Raw genomic sequence first — 26,801 nt, 5'->3', positions numbered from 1 at the left:
TCCAGGAAGCACAACACATTATGGTGTGGATATAATGTTATATCTTTAATATTTCAGGTGAACCAGATTGTAATACCTATGGTCTGTGTATAAGAAAAGACAATGCCTCAGTCTGTGTCTGTAATGGAGGATTTGAGGGAGAGGACTGCTCTGATTTTATTTGTCCTGGCTCACCCAAATGTAGTGGGAATGGTAAGACTATTTGATAAAAGATAAAATCTTAAGATCTAGTCTGTGACAATGATTACATTAAACTTTTAATCATCCTTTCCGGTCTTTAAAAGATTATGTGTAAACCTTGTTTGAAGACCCTTTTGAATAGCAAATGATGTAGCAGGGCAAATATGAAAAAAAGGCTTATTAAAACTAATGTTTTTATTACTTATTTGAGTTTCTTGTGAAATAACATTTTTCAACACAAAACAGTTCTGTTAAGCCTCAATAAATTCATCAATATTATTGGTGGAATTCTGTAAATGTAAATTGCCATGCTGTTTTGCTCCTGTCAAATTGCTGTCATACACAAAACTGCCAATATCTTTATCAAATATGTAATAAGAAATGTATTAAAATGTTACAGGGGACTGTTTGTTATTGGATGGAAATATAGCTCCTGTGTGTGTCTGTGAGCATGGTTTTACTGGTTTATCTTGTGATACTTGTGTTACTCATTTTACTGGAGGCAGTTGTGAACAATGTGAAGAAGGATATATTGGCTACAATACAACATGTAGTGTTCTATGTCTTCATGGTTATGCCACAGAACTAGGTAAAAACAATAATTTCCATATAGAAACACAAGGTCAAAATATTTCTTTGTTGTCCACATAATTTATTTATCCTTTTATATTGGCTTTTGATATCGGGCAATGCAATTTTGAAAAAAGCAGGTCATGCCCTACCCAAGAGAAAATAAATCTGGAATTCCACTGGAATCCCGGCTGGAATTTTGATGGGATTCCAAGTGGGTTCCTTCCTAATTCCACCGGGATAAAATTTCGGGAATCCCGCCCAGGAATTCCGATGTAAATCCCAGTTGAAATATACTGGGATCCCACTGGGATAAAATTTCGGGATTCCCGCAAAAGAAGCGGGATCCCGATGTAAATGTACTGGGATAAAATTTCAGGATTCCCGTAAAAGAAGCGGTATCCCGATGTAAATCCCAGTGGAAATATACTGGGATTTTGATTGGAATATACTGGGATTCCCGGAAAAAAAGCGGGATCCCAAAAATAAATCCTAAATCCCAGCAGGATATACATGCACCAATTCAAATTGCACTGCCATTGGGATTCCTGGGTTATTTATGCAAAAGGATACATGTCATGTTCTCCTTTCTGTTAATTAATTTGCTGTCTCTGTACTTCCAACTAGTATTGCTGAGTAAATTATGGTAACTGGAATATCTGCATGTAATCTGTTCCGTTGGCAGTTCCATCTAAAAATATCATTAAATCCCCTAAAAGTATCAAAAAAATCCACAAAGAATCATTTGTTCAATATGTTTTGAAGCAACAAATTCAATAGAAATATTATTGCATGCTTATACAGTAGATTGGAAGCTAGTCCAAATAATTATGACGTCTTGGAAGGCTATTTTAAATTTTTTGGCAAATTAATTACCCTCCCCCTTTTTTATCCCCTGAAGATAAATAACTAGCGACTTATTATTTTCACCAAATAAACATCCACACAACTGAATTAAATTTTTACATACCTACCAGTTATGCCTGTTGTGTGACAACAAGTTTATTCATAGTATATGTTAAATATAAATATATTTTCAGCTTATAATATGCTTTCAGACTTTCTGATGTTGATTTGCTCAAATAAAAACCATAAAATCATAGTTCCTCAATAAATTATTTTTATAATCATTATATACACATATACACATGTTAAATTAAATTATTAATGCACTTATCTGAAAAAAAATCTGCATCGGATCTTGGTCCTGTCCTCCATAATCAGCGTAATCAGATTTTGATAACGTTTTTACCAGTACACTAACGTTGAAGTGACAATCTCATACCAAATTATATCGGGCAGAAGTTGATCTGTCTCCGTAACGGTATTATGAATAAATTAAGGGTATCGCATAAAAGAAATTAATTACTGGCCAGTTTTTACTAAATATAAGAAAAGAATACTTTATTAATCGGCACAGGGTGCACACGGATAAGTGGCCGCATTATTTAGGACATTATTTTCTAGAGTCGAACTGTCAGAACAATAGAAAACAAAGCACGTGGCCATGATTTTTTTAACATTTTACATAAGTTGAGAAACCAACGTTTTACAATGTCGATCATTATCTTATCATTGATGCCGGATGACAACTAATAGAAACGCACTTATGTGAACTTGGGGAACATCAGAAACGCCCAAGCTTGTCGGGCAAAACACCCGTTGACATTTCTCGGACGCCCTGCCATTTGAGCTCGCCATTTGAGCTCGCCATTTGAGCTCGCCATTTTCATCGCGAAAATCTCTGCATTTTTCTGACTTATAAATGTCTGTCAAACTGAATATTAAGTGACACTTAAAAGTGATTGGCTTCACCTTACAGCTTTGTTATCATACACATTGTTAATTAACACCAATAACCTGTACTTGATGTCATCAGAGACATATGTATACACAAACCAAACACTGACATATTTATGGTTCATACAATATCCTGTTTTAACTAGACTGGGATCCCAGGTTCAGACAGTTATCCCGATTGGGATCCCGGCTTTAAACAGTTCCGACTGGGATCCCAGCTTCAAGCAGTTACCCCGATTGGGATCTAAGTGTCCGATATTTATCCCGTTTCATCTAGACTGGAATCCTGGCTTCAGACAGTTATCCCAAATGTGATCCCAGTTTCAGATAATTATCCCGAATGGGATCCCGACTCCAGATGCTTATCCCAGCTTATCCCGACAATTTCACCGGGATTGCATTGGGATTCCGATGGATCCCGTTTTCGTTTTCTCTTGGGTAGCCCCTTGTATAATAAATTGTTAAATATCTTTTTAAAAAAATGGTTGGGATTCCCACCCTTAAACCATGTATAGTTTTATTTGATTGTCTTTATAAGCCCATTCTACTTCATAAGATGTTTGTCCCTGGGGGCTATGCCCTGCCCTTGTATACTATGAGTCGTAAATTATCTTGTAACCATATATATTTCTTATTGTCCTGACATTACCTTAACATTTACACAATGTAACGGTCATGTTTGCTCTATTGTATGGTTGTTGTTAGATTATACTAAAAACTATTTAGATCCCCATGCATACACCATATTTCTGAACTGCCATGACAAGACCTTTTAGATGCTCAATATGATAAATTTTTAAATATATTGAACGGTAAAAATTCCTACCAATAACCATATATATATTTTTATACTTATTTGACATGACAAGACCTTTTCAGTACTGGAATATGTTTGTAAAAGCCTTTTTAACTGGAGTGACATCCAGAGATGAAGGCAAACATGAGTTTTATACCACTTTTAAAACAATTCCACTGAGTTAAAAAAAAAATTTATACGACCGCAAAAATTGAAAATATTTTGGTCGTATATTGGTATCACGTTGGCGTTGTCGTCGTCGTCCGAAGACATTTGGTTTTCGCACTCTAACTTTAGTAAAAGTAAATAGAAATCTATGAAATTTAAACACAAGGTTTATGACCATAAAAGGAAGGTTGGGATTGATTTTGGGTGTTTTGGTCCCAACAGTTTAGAAATTAGGTGCCAAAAAGGGCCCAAATAAGCATTTTTCTTGGTTTTCGCACAATAACTTTAGTATAAGTTAATAGAAATCTATGAAATTTTAACATAAGGTCTATGACCACAAAAGGAAGGTTGGGATTGATGTTGGGAGTTTTAGTCCCTACAGTTTCGGAATTAGGGGCCAAAAACAGGTTCTAAATAAGCATTTTTTTTGGTTTTTGCACAATAACTTTAATATAAGTTAATAAAAATCTATGAAATTTTAACACAAGGTTTATGACCACAAAAGGAAGGTTTGAATTGATTTTGGGAGTTTTGGTCCCAACAAATTAGGAGCCAAAAGGGTCCAAAATTAAACTTTGTTTGATTTCATCAAAAAATGAATTATTTGGGTTCTTTGATATGCCGAATCTAAGGGTGTATTCAGATTCTTAATTTTTGGTCCTGTTTTCAAATTAGTCTACATCAAGGTCCAAAGGGTCCAAAATTAAAGTTAGCTTGATTTAAAAAAAAAATTGAATTGTAAGGGTTCTTTGATATGCTGAATCTTAACATGTACTTAGATTTTTGATTATGGGCCCAGTTTTCAAATTGGTCAAAATTGGGGTCCAAAATTATTATATTAAGTATTGTGCAATAGCAAGAAATTTTCAATTGCACAGTATTCCACAACAGCAAGAAATCTTCAATTGCACAGTATTGTATAATAGCAAGAAATTTTCAATTGCACAGTATTGTGCAATAGCAAGAAATCTTTAATTGCACAGTATTGCGCAATAGCAAGAAATATCTCATTGCACAATATTGCGCAATAGCAAAAAATATTCAATTGCACAGTATTGTCCTGTTTTCAAATTGGTCTACTTTAAGGTCCAAAGGGTAAAAAATTCCACTTTTTAGCTCACCTGGCCCGAAGGGCCAAGTGAGCTTTTCTCATTACTTGGCGTCCGTCGTCCGTCATCTGTCGTCGTCCGGCGTCGTTAACTTTTACAAAAATCTTCTCCTCTGAAACTACTGGGCCAAATTTAACCAAACTTGGCCATAATCATCATTGGGGTATCTAGTTTAAAAAATGTGTCCGGTGACCCGGCCAACCAACCAAGATGGCCGCCATGGCTAAAAATAGAACAAAGGGTAAAATGCAGTTTTTGGCTTATAACTCAAAAGCCAAAGCATTTAGAGCAAATCTGACATGGGGTAATATTGTTCATCAGGTCAAGATCTATCTGCCCTGAAATTTTCAGATGAATTGGACATTCCGTTGTTGAGTTGCTGCCCCATAAATTGTAATTTTAAGGAAATTTTGCTGTTTTTGGTTATTATCTTGAATATTATTATAGATAGAGATACACTTTAAACAGCAATAATGTTCAGCAAAGTAAGATGTACAAATAAGTCAACATGACCAAAATGGTCAGTTGACCACTTTAGGAGTTATTGCCCTTTATAGTCAATTTTTAACCATTTTTCGTAAATCTTAGTAATCTTTTAGAAAAATCTTCTCCTCTGAAACTACTGGGCCAAATTAATCCAAACTTGGCCACAATCATCTTTGGGATATTTAGTTTAAAAAATGTGTGGGGTGACCCGGTCAATCAACCAAGATGGCCGCCATGGCTATAAATAGAACATAGGGGTAAAATGCAGTTTTTGGCTTATAACTCAAAAACCAAAGCATTAAGAGCAAATCTGACAGGAAGTAAAATTGTTGATCAGGTCACGATCTATCTGCCCTGGAATTTTCAGATGAATCGGATAATCGGTTGTTAGTTTGCTGCCCCTGAATTGGTAATTTTGAGGAAATTTTGCTGTTTTTTTGTTATTATCTTGAATATTATTATAGATAGAGATAAACTGTAAACAGCAATAATGTACAGCAAAGTAAGAACTAAAAATAAGTCAGTATGACCAAAATAATCAATTGACCCCCTAAGGAGTTATTGCCCTTCATAGTCAATTTTTAACAATTTTCTTAAAATTTGAAGATTTTCAATAACATTTTCCACAGAAAGTACTGTTATAGATAGAGATAATTGTAAGCAGCAACAATGTTTAGTAAAGTAAGATCTACAAGCACATCACCATCACCAAAACACAATTTTGTCATGAATCCATTTGTGTCCATTGTTTAATATTCACATAGACCAAGGTGAGCGACACCGGCTCTTTAGAGCCTCTAGTTTTGATTTCAACAAAAATTGAATATATGGGGTTCTTCAATATGCTGAATCTTACCATGTATTTAGATTTTCAATATTTGGCCCGATTATCAAATTGGTCCACATTGAGGTCTAAAGGGTCTAATATTGAACATTATTTGATTTCATCAAAAAGTGAATTCTTGGGGTTCTATGATATGCTGAATCTAACCATGTATTTAGATTTTGGATATTTGACTATAATATGTAAATGTCCAATTTAAAATTTTTAAGTTTTTAAGTTTAAGTTCTTAGACCACAGTCATTCTGTGTCAGAAACCTATGTTGTGTCAACTATTTAATCACAATCCAAATTCAGAGCTGTATCAAGCTTTAATGCTGTGTCCATACTTGCCCAAACTGTTCAGGGTTCGACCTCTGCGGTCGTATAAAGCTGTGCCCTGCGAAGCATCTGGTTGAGTCATGTTATTCTAAGTAAAAAGTTATTTGTGTTAACGATAATTATATTGATTTGATATATGATATTCTTTTATTTATTGACCACAGGGGGAGATGTCTGTGAATGTTATGATGACCACACCAATGGTCACTGGACAGGAGAAGCTTGTGATGCATGTGTTACTGGATGGGGATTACCTTTTTGTACTGACTGTGACCCAGGTATGTGATCAGGTCAAAAGAGGTCATTAGACTTGGTCTTAGGATGCTCATGTTCAAGTAAAGGAATTCTTTTACAAGTGACTGTGACCCATGTATACTAAGGTGAGGTAGTTAGAAGCTTGAAATATTTTTGATTGTTCCTTTGTGGGCTCTATTCATTCTGTTACTTCAAAAACTGTTCTTTGTACCAGTAAAAATTTGAAACAAAAGATGTGAATTTTCACCAATGGCAGCTTGAAAACAGAAAGAACTAGTTAATTTCTGGACCTAAGCCAAGGGAAGCCACTGTTAGTCAGTGATGTAGACCAGGAATAAGGATTCAGCTAAATAAATGTTTGGCATGATATGAAAAGAAGGATCCTTTTAAATTTGTTAACAAATAAAGGCAACAATAAAATTGAGAATGGAAATGGGGAATGTGCCAAAGAGACAACAACCCGACCAAATAAAAAACAACAGCAGAGGGTCACCAACAGGTCTTCAATGTAGCGAGAAATTCCCGCACCCGGAGGCGTCCTTCAGCTGGCCCCTAAACAAATATATACTAGTCCAGTGATAATGAACGCCATACTAATTTCCAAATTGTACACAAGAAACTAAAATTAAAATAATACAAGACTAACAAAGGCCAGAGGCTCCTGACTTGGGACAGGCGCAAAAATGCGGCGGGGTTAAACATGTTTGTGAGATCTCAACCCTCCCCCTATACCTCTAATGAATGTAGAAAAGTAAACGCATAACAATACTCACATTAAAATTCAGTACAAGAGAAGTCCGAGTCTGATGTCAGAAGATGTAACCAAAGAAAATAAACAAAATGACAATAATACATAAATAACAACAGACTACTAGCAGTTAACTGACATGCCAGCTCCAGACTTCAATTAAACTGACTGAAAGATTATGATTTCATCATATGAACATCAGGCACAATCCTTCCCGTTAGGGGTTTAATATCATACCATTATAACATATATGAGAAGAACATAACCCGTGTCATGCCAACAACTGTTTTTAGAATAAATGTGATAAGTTCTGATGCAAAGACCTTATCAGTGACTCAATATTAACGCCAAAATATGCAATCTTTAATGACTTGACAACAGTATCGTAATTATATCCCTTCTTAATAAGTCTATTCAAAGGTTTTGTAAGTTTCTGAGGTGTACCGCTGTTCAAAATTCATAAATCGATAGAGAAAAAACAAATGCGGGTTACAAACTAAAACTGAGGGAAACTTATCAAATATAAGAGAACTACGACACAACAGAGACACAACAGCGAAACGTAACACACACAGAAACGAACTATAATGTAACAATGACCATTTTCCTGACTTGGTACAGGGCATTTTATGAAAAAATGGTGGGTTGAACCTGGTTTTGTTGCATGCCAAACCTCCCGCTTTAATGCCAGTGTTAATATAATAACATTAAAATGACAACCTTACACGACAGGGTTACAATAAATAAACATATAAATGGGAGAAAATATAGGACAGAGAAACAAATGAATAATAGCCATCAAAAGGTAACAGGTTAAAAAAATATTTGTATTCGCCAGACGCGCGCTACTTGTGTAACACACACAGAACCGAATTATAATATAACAATGGCCATTTTCCTGACTTGGTACAGGACAAGTTAAGGGGAAAAATGGTGGGTTGAACCTGGTTTTGTGGCTAGTCAAACCTAGTCTAGTCAATTGAGAAAAAAACAAATCTGGGTTACAAACTAAAACTGAATGAAAAATGAACATATACCAGTACTTTTATTCCTGATGAATTTAGCATAAAAAGACTGAGAATTTTTTTGGGGGATTCAGCGGTAACCATATTTTCTTGTATTTAAGATTATGTTGGTCCTGGCCATTGTACTATACCATGTACAGACAAACAAGGAGATTATGCAGATATGTATGACGGATCAGGAGAAACAGAACCTATAGAAGTTATATTTAGATGTTACACTAATGACGGGGATGGATCCTATACTGCTTGGTTTGGCTACAACAATGCCAATGGTCATAATGTATATGTTACTGATTCAAATGAAAACTATGTCTCAGGAGGTATATCATCAGTTGTTCCACCTACACAGTTTAGACCAGGAATGACAGAATATGGCTTATCTGTAAAGTAAGTTTATACTATTATAAAAAGTTATAACACTTTTATTTGCTGATTGCTAAAAATGAAATTTGTGTGGATACTAATTTTTGTGGATTTAGGAAAAATGTATTTTTATGGATACTTGATTTCATGTTTTTGACAAATTCTACATGTCAGCCTCTTGCAATTTTTTTTTAGACTTGAGTTGATTAAATGTACAGTAAATTCACAAGCTATGTACTATATGTGTAAAGATTGATTCTCAATATATTTTCCTAATACAATGACAGTGTTGTTTTTTAAACTTTTGGGTTTTTTTCCTATTCATTAGTCTTCAGGAGATTGCTTTGATTAAATAACATCATCAGTCATTTTAAAGTCTTTTAATGCATTGGTTGCAATGCGTTTTCCCTGATTTCCCAGTGAAATAAAAGACGATAATTTCACATGTGAAATAAACTCTGTTATTTCACTCCTCTGATATCATACAACAGTAGGTGTTGATGACATTGCATCAAAACAAGTTGTGAATATGTAGAAACAGTATATATCCTTGCATTTTCTACTTTAATTCCATTTAAAAGTCCATTGTCAATGAAATAAAAAAAAATAACTAATCAAAGAATTCAAATATTGAAAAATATTAAACTTCTGATAACTTACTCATGTGCCACGCACATTCTTTGAATTCATGTTTTCATCTCTCAATCATTGAATATTTTTCTATAGTTGAATTCTTAAATTAGGGTAGTTATTCTATATGAATCAACTCAAGCGTCATATCCATTTTCTTGACAAGAGAGTTTACATTTTATTCCATTAATGACAACTTTTGTATTATTTGTAGGTTTGATGGTACATCAGATGTGTCATGGAATGTGTTATCCTCTTTTGCCAACAGATGGTGGAGGACACATTTGTATACTACGGATATTGGAGACTCATCAAAGATTTGTACATCAACTCCACAGCTAGTAAGTTATTTTGTGCAACAGCTCAAAGGTCTATAGCAACAAATAGGCATTTCTTGTTTTTTATAAACGCTTATCACCAGATTTGCAAATTGAGGTTACAGATAAGAAATATCCAGTCCTGCAAATCAATATGATTGTAGAATGTAGCAGTTTTTCACATCAAATTCTTAGAATAAAAATGTAAAAAATGTACATTAGTGCAAACTTTACTGATTTATACTATTTTAAATCATAAATAAAACAATGCCCATTGAAAAGAAAGTGGATATAGATGAAACAGATTGATATTTTGTTTTTGAAAAGCATACTGTAAATCAGAAATTATTGCAATTTTGAAGAAAGAACAAAAATGCAAGATTTTTTATTGCTTTTTCAGGAAAATATGCTTATAGATATATGTATCTGGTATCAGAATATGAGGTCTTATTATTGCAGTTATCACCTAGTTGTACTATTTAACATAATAAAAAAAATTATTTTTGTGAATCATTTACACATTTGTAAACAAAATTGACTAGGATTTAATGTTTGATTTCAGGATAATGTAACAGAAGAAACTGGACACTGTAAATGTTTCAATGGTTACTATGGATCTGAATGTCAATATGAATGTCCAGGTGGAGCCACCAATCCTTGCTATGGCAATGGTGCATGTAATGCTACGGATGGAACCTGCAGCTGTTACGATGGATCAAGAGGGGATGACTGTCAGCCCTGTCAAGATGGACATGTGGGCACAGATTGTTCAATCATCAATACACCTACACAAACTACTGTTGATAACAAGTACACATCTAAGTTATTTTACCCTGGACATTTTGAAACTTTTGATGGAGCTATTTATAACAACCACATTCCTGGAGAACAGACACTTATATCTGCACCATTATCTTCAGGAACTAATGTCAAGGTCAATGTTTTGCAGGTGCCAAATTCAGAATTTTATAACAGTGTCGGTGCACAGTCTGTAGGTATACAAGTAGGTGAACATACTGCTGTTGTGTCAGTACTAAATGGGGTAGCATCGACCTATATAGATGGTGAGCCGGTAGTTGCAGGTGATGGAGTAACTATTGATGGTGACATACAACTGGTGCAAGTGTCAACAACAGGATTCCAGGTCAAGGCTGGAGACGAAATGACTATTGACATTGACACTTACGAAGATCATCTTGATGTATCGGTGGAAGCATCACCATCACTTTGTGACGGGAGTTCTGGCATGTTGAGCAGTTGCAATGGCAATTCCTCAGACGACTTTGTAACCGCATCAGGTGAAACATTAATGGGTAGTACCCTAAGCACACTGTCCATTCATGAGAATTTTGCTGAGTCCTTTACAACCAGTGGTTCATCAATGTTCAGTACTATTCTGCCTGTTTCAAATGCTGGTGGATATGGTCTGAAAACTAACAGGTCCAATATGGTGACAGAAACCCTCAATTCATTTACAGAGACCAAATCAACCTTTGAGATTAAATTCAAATTGAAAGAATCCACAACAGAATGTCAAACTATATACTCCAATAAGGTAGATGAGGATGTATTTTCTACATTGATATGTGATGGCAGTATATCTATGCATAGGAATGGAGAAATTATAAACCTTGAATCGTTACTAGTAGAAGAGGATAGATGGTACGATTTGGGTGTAGTCTGGAACAATGATACACGTATGATGACTACCTACCTCATCAGAGATGATCTTCAGATGAGTCAAGATGTTAAAGTGATTCCTGCTGATGATCCCATACCTGTCAAACCTGGAGGAGATGTAATGCTTGGCCAATGGAATTATCCTAGTGATGATAGAACTGGTGTTAATTGGAACTGTATCTGTGAATTCGATGATTTGAGAATCTGGAAAGATGAAAGGACAGTAAATGAAATACGACAGAATGCTTTCAGTGTTTTGTCTGGTTCTGAAGAGGGTTTATCAAATAATTGGAACATGAACTCAGGAACAGGATCCACACTGACAGACTCTGTAGGAGGATTAGAGATAACAATGCCAAATGAACCATGGTCCAAGCCTGAAAGAATACTGGTAGATTATGTGGCAGAAATCCCAGATACAGGAATATATGATGTTTTCTCCCATCCAGATGACATAGATCCAAGCCTTACTGATTTCTGTAACCAGGCAATCTACTCTGAAAAATTCAATGTTGCTTGTGCTGATGAAGGACCACAGGTACAAGAATACATGTACAAAGACTGTATCTTTAATGGTCATGTCCTGAAAGACACAGCCGAAACCATGGAGGTAATATTGGCTTTATCTGAGATATGTGGAATATCAGTTGATGACCCAGATTCACCAGCCAAAGATTTCTGTAACAGTTTTGGTTCAAGACAGTTCCCTGACTGGACAGGAGATTCTTGCTCTTTTGTTTGTGTATCTGGTACATTCACAAATTACAAGTGTGTATGTGACTTAGGATACTGGGGCGCCACCTGTAGTGATGTCTGTCCATTTTCTCGTGGATTACCATGTGGAGGTGGAACTTGTTCTACTGTAGACGGAACTTGTGAGTGTCTTGCTAAGTTTACTGGTGCAGATTGTGCAGACTGTAGTACAGGATGGTATGGTGTTGATTGTGATGTTGCCTTGACAACTATTCCAGCATCATCTTCAGCTTACACCTGTTCCCTGTTTGGACAAGGTCACTTTACCATGTTTGATGGTCAAAGTTACCAGTTAGAAACATCTGGAGAATTTCTGTTTTTGAAGAACTCATTGTTGACTGTATATATAAGACATTTACCTTGTGCAGAGCATCAGGCACTTTGTTTGAAACAGATCTGGATTGAAACTAATTTAAAGAATTTCACAGTTGCATCACCAATTTCAAGCACTGGAAGTTCTAAGTTTTTCATAAATGAGCAACAGATAGATCTATCAGGTTCTTTAACCTTGACCCCTGATGTCGAAGTTAAAGAAAAAAGTCCATACACGTTAGAAATAGTCTTTGGTGACAATGTGATAACAATTAAGCATGGTGGTTCTTTCCTAGAATTATATGCCGAATTCAAAACAGCATCTTGTAGCTCAACAATAGAAGGCCCATGTGGAAATTGTGACAGAAATGTAAACAATGACTTTGTACTTACTGGTGGAACGGTAGTACCTGTGACGGATATATCAAAGGATATCATAAATGGAGAATTTTTCAACAATTATAAGATTGATGTTGAGACTACAACTGGTTTCCAATACAAACAGGATGGAATAGAAGAACCGAAAGTACCAAGTGGTGGTAGCTTTTCTTTGGCATTCAATGGTTCAGGATCTACTTCTTCACAACTTCATAACATCTTTGGCAGCGATGGAAGCACAACATTACAGGTCAAATTTGAGCCAAAAGAAAATGAAAACGAAGGTTTAATTTTGGCATATTTAAAGGAAGATTCTGTTAGTATTTACTTAAATGATACAATTCATGTCCAATGGGGAGAACAAATAATTGATATTGGCTATGTTCCTCTTGCCAATGAATGGAACACTGTTTCATTAGCTTTCAACAACAAAACAAATGATTTGAAAATATACGTCAATAATGATGATGGAATTCAGACAATGACAGAAGTCAAGGTTGAGTCAAATGCACTAGATACTGGTGGAATTATGAAAATGGGAAAATGGGATGACAGTTCGGCTCCAGTTGATTTTGGAACTTATACAGGAAACATAGGAGAGGTTAAAACCTGGAATAGAACATTGGAAATGTTTGAAGTTCTCTATACAGCAGATAACAGGGTAACTAATGAATTCCCTGAACTGACAACTAACTGGGTGTTCTCCGAAGGGTCAGGATCAGATGCAGTAGATTTAGTTGGTGGAAATAGAATTGCTTTGCCTGAAGAAGGTGTGTTGTGGACCCAATCTGATATGGTTGTAAATGGTGATGTACAAGAAGTTCCAGTTGATGAAACATTAAAAGAAAATGCAAAGGAAAAATGTAAAAGTTTATTTTTTGATTCGCATCTAGCAACAACATGTTCTGCTATGGGTGATGGAATAGCTAATTATTACTATGATTCATGTGTGGATGATATCATGTTCAAAGCAGATGAACAATCATTTACAAATAGTATTTACTCATTTGCTGAGTACTGCCAAACAGTTGTTGAACCAGCTACTCACCCACTGGCAGAACTATGTGATGATAAAACAAGTCAGTACTATTCAGAAGTCTGTATATATCAATGTAAATTTGGAAAACCATACAATAATGAGTGTGCCTGCTTTGAAGGATACTGGGGAGAGTCATGTGACCAGGAATGTGAAGGCGGATTGGTTGATCCTTGTAACAGCCATGGTTATTGTCAGAAAGACACTGGAACATGTTATTGTGATCCAAAATTTGAAGTTGAAACTAACTGTGCTACATGTATAGGTCCATGGGTAGGAGATAACTGTGATGAAATTTTACCAATTATTCAGAATGCAACCACAACAACTAGTACTACTACTACAGCAGCAACAACAACAACAGAAGGAGAAGTTACTACTGAAACATCTCTAGGAGGAACAGGAACAGTAGCTAGTGGAGGAACAACAAAATCTACAACAACAACAGCAGCAACCACCACTACTGCTGGAATATCAACAACTCCAACAGTTCCACCAATATCTACAACTCCTGAGACTGTAGCTAAACCTACCACCACATATACTGCATCTGTCTTTGGTCAAGGAAATATTCAGACTTTCAACAATGGTTTCTTCAGCTTCAAAGAACCAGGAGAATTTTCTTTAATGAAGTCTGAAGATGTGTCCACTTCTCCAAATGTACAGCTAAAAAATGATTATTGTTACAATAGTAAATCTGTTTGTCCAACAGCGGTATCAGTGGATTATGGTGACAACAATATAGTTATTAGATCACCTTACACAGAGAATCAAGATTCTATAGTTATTGTTGATGGTGAAATTCTCGACTTTGGTGAAGAAACTGAAAAGAATGTTGGTGACTTAGTTATCAATAGGGAATCTGAAACCGAATATACAATTACTCCAACAACAGGAGAATACTTTGATGTATCGATCAGAACATCTGATGAACAACTTAACGTGCAGGTAACAACAGATCCAAGTGTTTGTGAGACCCAGGATTCTCTGATTGGTTCATGTAATCCTACAGATACAATACTCGATACAGATCCAGAAAAGTTCAAAGTTCCTGTATCTGATAGTTCATTTGATGCCTTATACAACAACAATGAGTATGGAGAGTCCAGAAATGTATCAACAGCCGGGAGCAGTCTGTACTTTAACAACTCTGTAGTAAAGACTGGCTTTCTAAAAGATGTTATAAGCAATGATCAGGATTTCACTATGAGTGTTGCCATCAAACCAGAAAATAATGATGGAGGAGTCATAACTACATATGACACTAACTCAGAGTTTACTACTTATATTGATGAAACGATCAAACATAAAATTGGTGATCAAATATATGATACAGAAATACCTGTGATACCTGGTGAATGGCATGAAATATCAACATCCTATTACAGTGCACCATCAGAACTGACCACATATGTAACAAGACCAGATGGTACTACAGATCAGAAAACTTTCTCCTTCCTTGATACAAAACCATTTGAGAACAATGGGTACATTGGATTAGGACATCCTGTCAACCCACCCATATCAACCACACCTGAACCATATGAACAGTACTATATTGGAGAAATGGATGAGCTGAAATTATTTGACAAAGCTCTTGATTTTGAAGAAGTCCAAGAACAAAGTTTTAAACCAATAGATACTGGGAATTCACAAGAAACAGCTAACCTTGTTAGCTATCATAAATTTGATGACCCTAGTCTTACAACTTTGAAAGATGAGATGAATACTATAAATATTCCTGTAATAGACTATGGAGTGCTTCATCAACCAATAAAATCACAGTTTTCAACAGCTCCCTTTGAACCACCAGAGATACCAGCTTTTCATTCATTTACAGATTACTCTGATCAAATTGAGGCTGTTGATAAATGCAGTAGTCTGATAACAAACTCTGACCTGGGAACGCAAGCTGGACCATCTAGTTCTATGTTGAGTTTCTATGAAGCTACCTGTATCAGTGATGCTGCAGGAGCTGGTTCCCTGGATGCTGCTCTTCCTGTTATTACTGGTATGGCTGACATGTCTGTTGAACTAGGATTCTCAGAAGAATGGCCAGCACAAAGCCTTTGTAATGAGTTCTCATCACCTTTTCCTGGTTACATTGGTGATGATTGCTCTATCCCATGTGATCATGGCAGTTCAGATGGAGGGTCCTCATGTATATGTAACACAGGATATTGGGGTTCATCATGCAGTAATATATGTCCTGGAGGTGCATCGAATCCATGCAACAGCCATGGAAAATGTGATACTGCAACAGGACAATGTGAATGTCAGACAAACTGGGCAGCGCCAAACTGCACTACTTGTAAAGAAGGATGGTATGGGGTAGGCTGTTCAATCTCAGTACAACCTAAAGTCCCTGGACAGTCACAATATTATGGTGGTATAACTGGTAACGGACATGTCTCTACACTCGATGGAGCTGGATTTAATTTCCAAGGGCAAGGAATATACTCAGGATACAATAATCCATCATTAGGAATAGATGTTCAGGTTCAGACAGGAGCAACAGAAAACTTTAATACAGCTGTAACAGGAATAGCAGTACAAACTCCAAGTGATACTGTTACCTTCAGTCCTGTCAATGATGGAACAGTTTTTGTCAATGGAGAAGAGAAAGTGTTGGGAACCAGTTTAAGTCTATCTAATGGCTACTCAATAACACCTATGGATTCAGATGTATACAAGATGCAACATTCTTCAAATGGATTTGAAATGACTGTAACAGCATCCAATGATTACATGAATGTGGATATGTCTACACCTCAATCAGGGTGTTCTGGCTCAAGTGGTCTGTTTGGATCATGTACCCCTCAATCACATTCATGTGGTCCCAATGATTACCAATGTCTTATAGAGAAACAAGGATTAGCCCTGTCATCAACATCAAACAGTCTACCAACTTCTGCTATAGACAGCCATCTTGATTCATTTATAGTTCCATTTGAGTCCAGTATATTTAAAGATTCTAATCCTGAGATAGCCACATCTGTTGGTGTAACACTTAATAACAGCTGGGTTTCTACTATGCCACTCTCAGAAGATTTTATTGGAGAAAATATGACTGTTGAAATGACCATGAAAATTCATGAGCTTGATCAGAATGGAAATGGTGGTACAGTAATGTCATTCAGTAAAGACAGTACAATGGGGGTAACTATCGAAGGTGGTGAGTTTAATGTACGTGTAGATGATGTATCTCATCCAACGGGAATACCAGTACAAACAGACCAGTGGACGACTATGGCAATGTCATACAATAATGATACTGGTGATGTCCGTTTGAGCTATGTGCATGACAATGGTGTAATGGATTCCTCTATGGTTAATGTTGGACTGAATCTGATGCCTGAACGAGGAAGTTTAATTGCTGGACAATGGCAGACACCACCTGACCAAATCAGTCCTCCACCACCAGGAGTCTTCATTGGAGATATAGATAGAATGCTTCTGTTTGACACAACATTGGACCCTGCTGAGATAATGCTACATTCTCAGATACCAATAAATGGACCACAAGATGGGTTGACAATGGGCTTTAACTTTGGACCAGGAGAAGGAACAGTCGTTCCTGATTTTATCACTGGCCATGAAATGAGCATGTCGCCAGATGGGGCAAGCTGGGTTCCCACTGCACCCCCATACATGCAGATGAATGCACCCACTACAGAGATGGGATTTGAAATGTTTGGAGCTATTGATGAAATGGTAAAAGAAATGTGTACTGAGTTAATGAGTAATAGTGCACTTGCTCAGACTTGTGGAGATTTACCAGAAGGGAAAGCTTTCTTTGAAATGGCATGTATGGACGATGTGAAAGTCTCAGACAAACCTGACTTCAGTATGGATAGCATGATGGCATTTGGTGGGGCATGTGATACACTAATGGGCCCTTCTGAACCTCCAACTCAGAGTATGTGCAATGATTTCCCAAACAGGGATTTCCCAGTTTGGAATGGAGACGATTGTAACCAGCAGTGTATGCAAGGGAATTGGGATCCAGCAACAAATGAATGTACATGTCATCAAGGATTTTCTGGGCCAACTTGTTCCAATACATGTCCAGGGGGAATATCCAGACCATGTAATTTGCATGGTAATTGTAACAGTGAGACCAATACCTGTATTTGTGAGAGTAACTGGCAAGGAACCCCTGACTGCAGCAGCTGTACTACTGGTTACTATGGACAGTTTTGTGAGCACAGAATGCCTGATATTCCACAAGATTCACCAATGGCTTGTATGGCAGAGATGCAAGGCAAATTCACCAACTTTACTGGATATGGTTTACAGACATTTAAGACAGGAACATATGTCATGTTCCACACCAATAATTTCCATCTAGAGGTAAGTTTTGATAAAATTAAGAATTTACTAGCTCACCAGCAGATAAAGTGTTGGGTTTTTTTTGCCAAAATTTGCCACATAACATAATTCTTACTTTAAATAATCCATGTAGGGATAAATACTTGCAAATGTTAACTTTGCTTTTAACTTCAAATTTAGCATCAGTAAGAACTTGAAATTGTCAATTTTCCAAATATAAAAAAAAAAGATGTGGTATGATTGCCAAGGTGATAACTCTCCACAAGACACCAAATGACACAGAAATTAACAGCTATAGATCGCATTACAGTCTTCAACAATGAGCACAGCCCATATCACATAGTCAGCTATAAAAGGCAGCAAGATCACAAATGTAAAACAATTCATACGTGAAAACTAACAGCCTAATTCAATGTAAAACAGCAAAGTTCACTATAATGATTGTTTATAAGTTTCGTTCACTTGAAAATTAGATAACAGCAATACTGAATGTGTCTTTTGAAGGCTAACATTTTCTTTTTAAAAAATGCAAGATCAACTTCCTGTTTTGCCCTGTTAAAGTCTAGAAAATTTGACTCAATGAAAGATCAAAATTTTATAAGAATTTGGTATTTTTCAATTGATAATTTCTAGAATAGTCATTAAAAGTCACAAAATTTATAGATATTTATAATATGGTAGGTTTTGTTGTTTAAAAAATTATGATTCTTTATGAATTGACAGGACTAAATGTCGATTTTTTTCTTGAATTGCTATGCAAACACTTTCTATTTTGGATATTACAGGATACAATATAATAAGGCCACACCAATTTAATTTCTTGTTCTACGGATTTTTGGACTCCAAAATTTGGGGCGAGCGAGCGATTTGAAAATTTGAATAAAAAAATATTTAATTTGCAAATATTTGAGGCGAAGCTTGAAAAGTAAAGGCGAGCGATTATAATTTTTTTTTGTAAACATAAAACAGTAGGTTTTGACAATATTAAAGCTTGATTTATCACTTGTTCTTTGACATTTCTTTAATTTCTGAAGTATTTTTTCCCTGTTCACCAAGAAATAATTAAATCTGGTCTATGTATGTGTGACTGACAATGAGACAGTTCTCCATCCAAGTCATAATCAGTTTGGGGACAACCCCTTAATGTTATAAATATCCCTTTTACATGTTTTATGAGGGATCAATATAAGTTATAATATATTTGTTTGTACAAAAGGGCTCATATTTTCTCAAAGAACTATATATCTATCTGGTATTAAATGGTCAAATATGTCCAAGAATTTTGTAATATTCCTGGACTTTAACCAAGTTTACACATTTACTTTAACAGTTTAATATTATTCAAAATAAGTGGACCCCTTTTTTAGAAAAAGTTGTTTAAAATATGATGTAACTCTCCTCTTTTTGAGTACAAAATTCTCAGTTTTCAAAGATTTTGTATAGAAGAACTATACAAATCCTTGGTATTTCTATTTTCTTTTTTACATCAGTAAACTGACCCCTTGTCTGAGGGAGGGTTGTTCTCAACCTGATAATAACAAACACAGGTCAAAGTACGGCCTTTTACACAGGGCTTTGATACAGACCAAACAGCAGGATATAAAGGACCCCAAAAATATTAGCGTACACAATTCGAACAGGAAAACCAATGATCTAATTTATATATCATGTATATCCAAACGGGAAAATACCAATGAACAACAGCAGTCAGCAACAAACAATAACTGCTGAACGACAGGCCCCTCAATCAATCAGGACAGGTGCATAAACATGCAGCGGCTATGGATAGTTTTGTTTCGCCAGCATACAATATAATTGTAGTTGAAGGCAAATTCTTCGGAAGTTCTTTGTACTTTCTTCTAACAACGAATATTTTTTGATAGGGAATATAAGTAAGGGGGAAAGTAACCAATTTTTTGTTCTTTACGGTATCCGCTGTTATAAATTTATATCGGAGCACTCCCGCTTTGGATAAATAGGTTTCATGCTGAAACATATATTCTCACAGATATTTACAAAGTGTGGTGGGGTGCTTTTATGTTTAAAATCGTTATATACAGGTTAGACTGTGATTTTAAAAACAAATGTTGATATCTTTTTATAATTTTTACAAAAAAAAACGATGCGGGAAATGGACATGATTACATTTCCGGATGCGGGAAGCGGAAATATAAAAAAAAAAAAAAAAAGCTGTTTTGAAAAAAATAGGTGTGGGCGGGTCCGTCGAACAAGGAATCAAATTGGTGTGGCCTAACTGTTATTTCAAAGAGTTATTCCGCTTTAAACAATAAGTTTCTCTGAAAATTCCACATAATAATCATGTCCTGTTTATAAATCTTGTGATAATTGAGAAAAGTAGTTTGTGTGGATTACTGCTTTGACTACTATCTTTTTTTGGATTTTATGAAGGTACATATTTTATTTTCACTATAAATGTTTTAAAAGATGCTCTATTTTAAAAGAAAAAAAGTTTAAACAGTACAAAAGTTATTTGTTTTTTTACATACTTCACATCTGAGAAAATTATTTAAACAGTGTTTTGAAATGCAAATTTATGTAATGTTTATATTACAGGCAAGACAAGTATCGTGCATGTTCGGAACTGTATTGACAGCATGTATAGATTCTGTGTCACTGAAGATACAGAACACAGCCTACATATATACCTCTGACAATGATATGTTCTACATTAATGATCTAGAGACAATGGTAGGCAATCGAGAGACAAACTTTCCTCTAGAAGGAGGTGGATGTTCTTTATCAATAATCAGACCAGATGATAGAACACTGAAAATTGATGTCCTCAACCTCGGCCTCACCCTTACAATGAAACGCCATCTTAGTCTGACAAGATATTTATCAACCGTTTCTGTAGGGCTAAAGAGCAGCCACTGTTGTAGTTCACCGCCAACCAGTGGTGTGTGTGGTGGGTGCACTGGGTGTACCGGAATGGAGAATTATGTGGCATGTGGGCTATCTGACACAGTGTCGCCACCTATTGATGTGACAGCTGACCATATGATTCCAGATGATGTTAGTCAGCTTGTGGCTAATGATATTGATTTGACAACTGTTAATGGACTTGGGCCAGGTAATGCAGCCTGTTTTGAAAATGCCACAATGATATCGGAAAGATCAGACGTCTTTACTGCAGATAGTAATGATCCTGTTACTATTGAATTCTATATTAAAACTTGTCTCACTTACGAATGTCTCGGAACTATATTATCATACACAAGCGTCAAAACATTTACCATTCGAAACTATTACGGGAAAATAAAAATAACTTTTGGAGACTTTGAACATCAGACCGACCTTCAGCTATTAGACAATGAATACACACAGGTGGCTATAGTTTTTGATGGTATAGACTACTTGACCGTTTATGTTGATGATTGTAATGGGAACTTGGTTAGAGAATTTATAACGCTGCCTCAGTATGGTGTTCATCCTTTTAGTGGCAAAGGAAACTTGGTACTAGGAAAATGGTTACCATCACCAGATGGTTCAGGAATTCAACCTCTTGATGAGAAATTCCAAAAAAGCTGTATAGATGTTCTAAGGATCTGGAAAAGGTAAAGTTGAAAAAAATATTTTCAATTTCTACTTCTGCTTATATATAAAACACAACTAATTTCAATTTATAGTATCATATGAAAAATATTGGAACCCCCCCTTTTTTTTTAGCCGATCAATGCATTTGAATGGGGACATATAGTTGGAACCCCCCCCTTTGTCCTGGGTTGGGAACCCCCCTTTTTAAAATGTCTGGATCGGCGCCTGCATTACGGTAGTGTCAACAAAGGACATTTTTCATTTACAAACTGTACTCGATCATAGAAGGTCAAATTTTTTTTCATTTTATTTTTTCATCACTAAATGAATATTTTAAAAGGGCCATCTGATCCAACTCTCCCTGTGCCAGTAAGTCTTTGGCTTTAGTGTCAAACTGAAAAGACTTGAACGTCCCCTTAGCATGCTGCAGTAAGGTGTAATAGCAGTTAGGCAGACTTTCAGTCAGAATAATTCAGAGTAGGGTGACCTGTCTTCATATGGACTGTTACCTTTTTAACTAACAACTGATTGGCAGCTTAGCATGCTTCTATCAAGTTCGTATTTATATTGCATAAATATGTTCATGTCCTAATATGCATGTTCTATTTGCCATTGGATGTTAAATACCAATCCAAGTGTGCAGTAAGATAAAAATATTTAATCCATATAGGTAAGAAATATTTACTTATACCAACTCATTTTGATAAATTAGACTGACTATTTCAGGCTAAGGGTTAAGTGTATGATTTGTATTGAACTATACTATATTTCAGGTTGGGATAAGTTTTAGCCATTCCTGTTTCTACTTTTGAATACATACTTAATTATTTTTTCTTTTAACAGATACTTTGTCGAGCTAGAGGTAATGAGTCACTGTAACCGTTTGTACAGCTCTAATGATGAAAACCTAGTGAAACTATTCAACTTTGATGATATGACATCAGGTATTTGTTATTTAGAATACATTTTTATGTAAATGAGAAAATGTGGTATGAGTGCCAATGAAATAACTCTTCATCAAAGACACAATGTATAAAAAGTAAACAATTGTAGGTAATAGTACTGCCTTCAACACAGAGCCTTGGCTCGCACCAAACGGCAAGCTATAAAGGACCCTATAATGACTATTGTAAAACAATGCAAACAGGAAAACCAAATGTCTAATCGATATAAAGATATAACCACACAAACATACAACAAGAACTAAACAACAGGCTTCTGACTTAGTACAGGTGCATACTTGACAAATAGTACATCTTAAACGCATAGTTAAGAGGATGATAGGGCAGATTTTTTCCCAGTAAAAAAGCATTGTCAATTTAAAACTTCAAGGTTTCAGTGATATTCCTGGGGTAACAATTTGCTCTATCACCCTCTAAGCTATGTACCAGTATGATTTTTTTCAATCTATTAAACTGAATCTGCCATAATAATGTTTTGGGGATTATTGATTTTTGTTTCGATATTACTAAAAAAAAATATTGACTTATACAGTAGGGTAACATTAAAGAAAATCATGACTTGCTAAGATATGTCTTTAGAAAAGAATAGTACACTTATATTAACAAATAACAAAATACTACCGCAAAGATTTTTTGCGTCGTATAATGGTATCATGTCGTCGTTGTCCGAAGACGCATTTAGTTTCCAGACAATAACTTTTGTTTTAGTGAATGGATCTCTATAAATTTTTACCAGAAGGTTCAATACCAACAAAGGAAGGTTGGGATTGATTTTGGGGGTTATGGTCCCAATAGTTAGGAGTTGGGGGCTAAAAAGGAACCAAAATATACATTTTTGTAGTTTTTAAACAATAACTTGTGTTTAGGTGTATGAATCTCTTTGAAATTATACCACAAGTTTCCATACCATGAAGGGATGGTTAGTATTGACTTGTTTTGGAATTAGGGGCAAAAGGGCCAAAAAAGGGGAAAAACTAGGTTTTTCTAGTCAATGGACAATTAAGGCAATTTAAAAGCTGTTTAAGGAAGGTAATTCAAAAACATTTAATATACAATGTTGGGTATGTTCAGATTTACCTCCCTTACACTACTTGTAAACTATGTAATATGCCCGCGTCACACTGTCCCGATTTTTACGCCGATGGCAACACGATAATGGAAATTTTCAAAATCGGGACTGATCGTATCAAGATCGGGCTATTCGTAGTGCCATCTTTAACCATCGTAGAACCATCGGCCACTTTTTCTAGCCTTCGGGGACAACTTCGGGAAGGGTTCTAAATTTTTTAACATGTTAAAAAATCCCCGAAGGTGCGTCCGATGTTGAGGGTTCGTATTGAGTTCGTATCACCATCCTCACTATCGTAATGTCACCGGGAATGCATCTTTGCACATCGTATTGCATTCGTGTTTCCATCGTTTCCATCGGGCAGTTTTGACATTACGATGTCTACACGAATGAATCACGAAGATACCCGAATGTCTTACGATGGCAACACGACTTCGTGAAGACCTCGTAATCCCGTCCTGTTGCCATCGAATAACAGTACGAAGGCGACAAGATGGAACTACGACGGCAATAAATCCAACTAAATGTAAGTTAATTTTCGCGTTAAAATACATTTAAAGTGCCATGCGCGATATGCACTGGTCAGTCTAATATGACAGTTAAGAAAGACGTTCACAAAACATGGAGCTCATATCATATGATTCTATGAGAACAAGAAAGGCGACAGCGTTGTTTCTATTAATTCAAATGGAACAAGAAGAGCAGCTATTACAGGCTCAGGATTTACTTTTACAAATGAAATATTATTTTTGTCAATTTTCCATATCAAGTAACATAATGAAAATCATAAACGCGCCTCGTACACCAACACTGCAGGTACATGTTTATAGGGAAACCAACTTTTTCTTCATTATTCTGATTTCTTTATGTATCGTCTGAGTTGTTGTCACACGAATGTTAATTCCATAACCATTTTGTTTTCTATATGTCATATTTTGCCGCATTTGTTGCTTTCCCCACATCCTTCCTTTTGTCTATATTATTATGATATTCTCCTGGAAAGAGCTCTTTTTGAATAAAAGGGATCAACGAACCCATTACCTTACCTTTAAGATAAATCAGTAAACATGGGCATAATTATGGGTGATTATTCAGACTAGTGCACACATTTTACAGTTCAAACAAGGCAATGCCGAGCGTGGCATCCCCTCGTATGTAACATATTTGGGACAAATATGGACACTATATTTGTATATACACATGCAGAAAATGGTAAATTGAATATGCATATTTGATACATAAACTATTTTTCTAGAAATCAACCAAAACATTCAGTAACTGGAAATATACCTTTAATATTGTCTTTATAACCAGCAGGTAAAAAAATGAGCAACCAATTCCTGTGTATTATGCTATTTCAAGGAGAAAAACAAGTCCATCTGCATGACCTTGACCTTTGGCCTTGAACGTAAAAAATGTCAGATCATTACAAGGAGGAACAATATACCAAATGTGGTTAAAATCTTTTGAAGCATATTGGTTTTAGAGTGTCCACAAGGGTGATATTGCCTTGTATTACAACTGCCACTGTGACCTCGACCTTTGAACTTTAAAGTCAATAGCGCTTAAGATATTCTTAACAAGTAACACCATACCAAGTTTTGAGCATTTTGGGTCTAGAGTGTCAATAACAATTTTATATACACACAACTTACATGTAGTAGGCGAGGGGATAATAAACTAAGTTTTATAAGAATTAGACAAAAAGATCGATTTCCCGCCATGCATGGCAGACTTGTACAGAAACGATATGTTGTCGAAATTCTGTTCGTATAATTTAGACATCGTATGGCCATCGCGCCATCATCGTAATCCATCGTGTAGCCTTCGTAATCCATAGTGAAGCCTTCGTAATCCATCGTGTAGCCTTCGTGATCCATCGTGTAGTCTTCGGCTGAGATATGAAGCTTAAATACCCGTCTTCGGTTAACCTTCGTATGTCCATCTTTTGCTATCGTATATAATTTCGGCACCATCGTATAGACTTCGTTATTCATCGTACTTTCTTCTGTCACCTTTTGGTATTTTAACGAGATCGGGACCAACTTCGTACGAACTTACAATTTTCGCATTCGGGTGTCCATCGTATATAAAAATCGGGACAGTGTGACGCGGGCATAAAGAAATGTCAGGTTTTGGACTAAATGCAAAAAAAAGGGGGTGGTTGTAGTTTTCAAATTTTTTTCTCCAAATTTTGGAAAAGTTTGAAAAAGAAATTTTTTATTGCACAATATTGCACAATAGATTTGTAAGATCTTGACATTTGTTTTGTGTCAGAAACTCATATTATATCAAAAATTTGATCACAATCCAAATTCAAAGCTGTATCAAGCTTGAATGTTGTGTCCATAGTCTCCATACTTGACCGAACTGTTCAGGCTTTGACCTCTGTGGTCGTATAAAGCTGTGGAGCACCTGGTTACATGAAGTATAATCATACAATGCTAAACTAGTTATAAAGGACAACTAAACTCATATTGTGCCACAAAGCCAAGATATGGGGCAAATCATGTTGGTAGATTCAGGGAAGACTAGTTATGCTTTAAGTAGGATGTAAGATTTGCTGCTGGATGTTACATCATAAATTTATTCATATTATAATTCTCAATTCAATCTCCTTTTTACAGATGGTTACGCTGAAGATGACATGTCTCGTGGTGGATTAAGAGCACCAGTTTCACCTTTCCCTGCTCCAACATCTACGCAGTCGGCAGCTCCAATGCCATTCAACCTTGCAACAGTAACTATATCTGGAGTATTTTCTAAAAGGAGAAGGAAACGACAGATTATAGTCGACAGTAGTAGTATTTGCTCTAGCATCTTTGTTGGCAGCTCATTTGCCAGGTACAATATTAATTTTATTCTAACACAATGTGAAAATAGATTTTCCCCTTGAACCACTAAGTGACCCACAACATGTAGTAAAATTCTGCACACAACAGTGAATACTTTTATTTTAGGTTCAGCTGCAACTTTCCTAATTATTAAAGTTACAACTATATTTTTTTTAAAGGAAATACCGTAATATTTTAAGAAAATAAAACCTTATTATATAGCTTAAGAGCTTAATAAGTTTTCATTTGAATTTTCAAACTGCTGTAATTTGTAAATGTTG

The 26,801-nt window shown here is 35.7% G+C and overlaps 1 protein-coding gene across 1 annotated transcript in view; it reads left to right on the top strand.

Annotated features, from left to right (window-relative positions):
* Window positions 1–26,801, top strand: part of LOC143045965 (uncharacterized) — a 122,134-nt gene that overhangs the window by 84,491 nt on the left and 10,842 nt on the right. Inside the window, exons 66-74 of the mRNA XM_076218837.1 lie at window positions 58–192; window positions 581–769; window positions 6,436–6,549; window positions 8,401–8,686; window positions 9,507–9,633; window positions 10,172–18,121; window positions 20,675–21,675; window positions 22,499–22,599; window positions 26,314–26,530. Coding sequence (XP_076074952.1) covers window positions 58–192; window positions 581–769; window positions 6,436–6,549; window positions 8,401–8,686; window positions 9,507–9,633; window positions 10,172–18,121; window positions 20,675–21,675; window positions 22,499–22,599; window positions 26,314–26,530 — 10,120 coding nt within the window. The remainder of the gene's footprint in view (window positions 1–57; window positions 193–580; window positions 770–6,435; window positions 6,550–8,400; window positions 8,687–9,506; window positions 9,634–10,171; window positions 18,122–20,674; window positions 21,676–22,498; window positions 22,600–26,313; window positions 26,531–26,801) is intronic.

The sequence above is a fragment of the Mytilus galloprovincialis genome, chromosome 1, assembly GCF_965363235.1.
Source record: "Mytilus galloprovincialis chromosome 1, xbMytGall1.hap1.1, whole genome shotgun sequence".
In the NCBI taxonomy this organism is placed as follows: domain Eukaryota; kingdom Metazoa; phylum Mollusca; class Bivalvia; order Mytilida; family Mytilidae; genus Mytilus; species Mytilus galloprovincialis.
The sequence above is the reverse complement of the archived record's forward strand: the minus strand, read 5'-3'. Positions and strand labels throughout refer to the sequence as shown.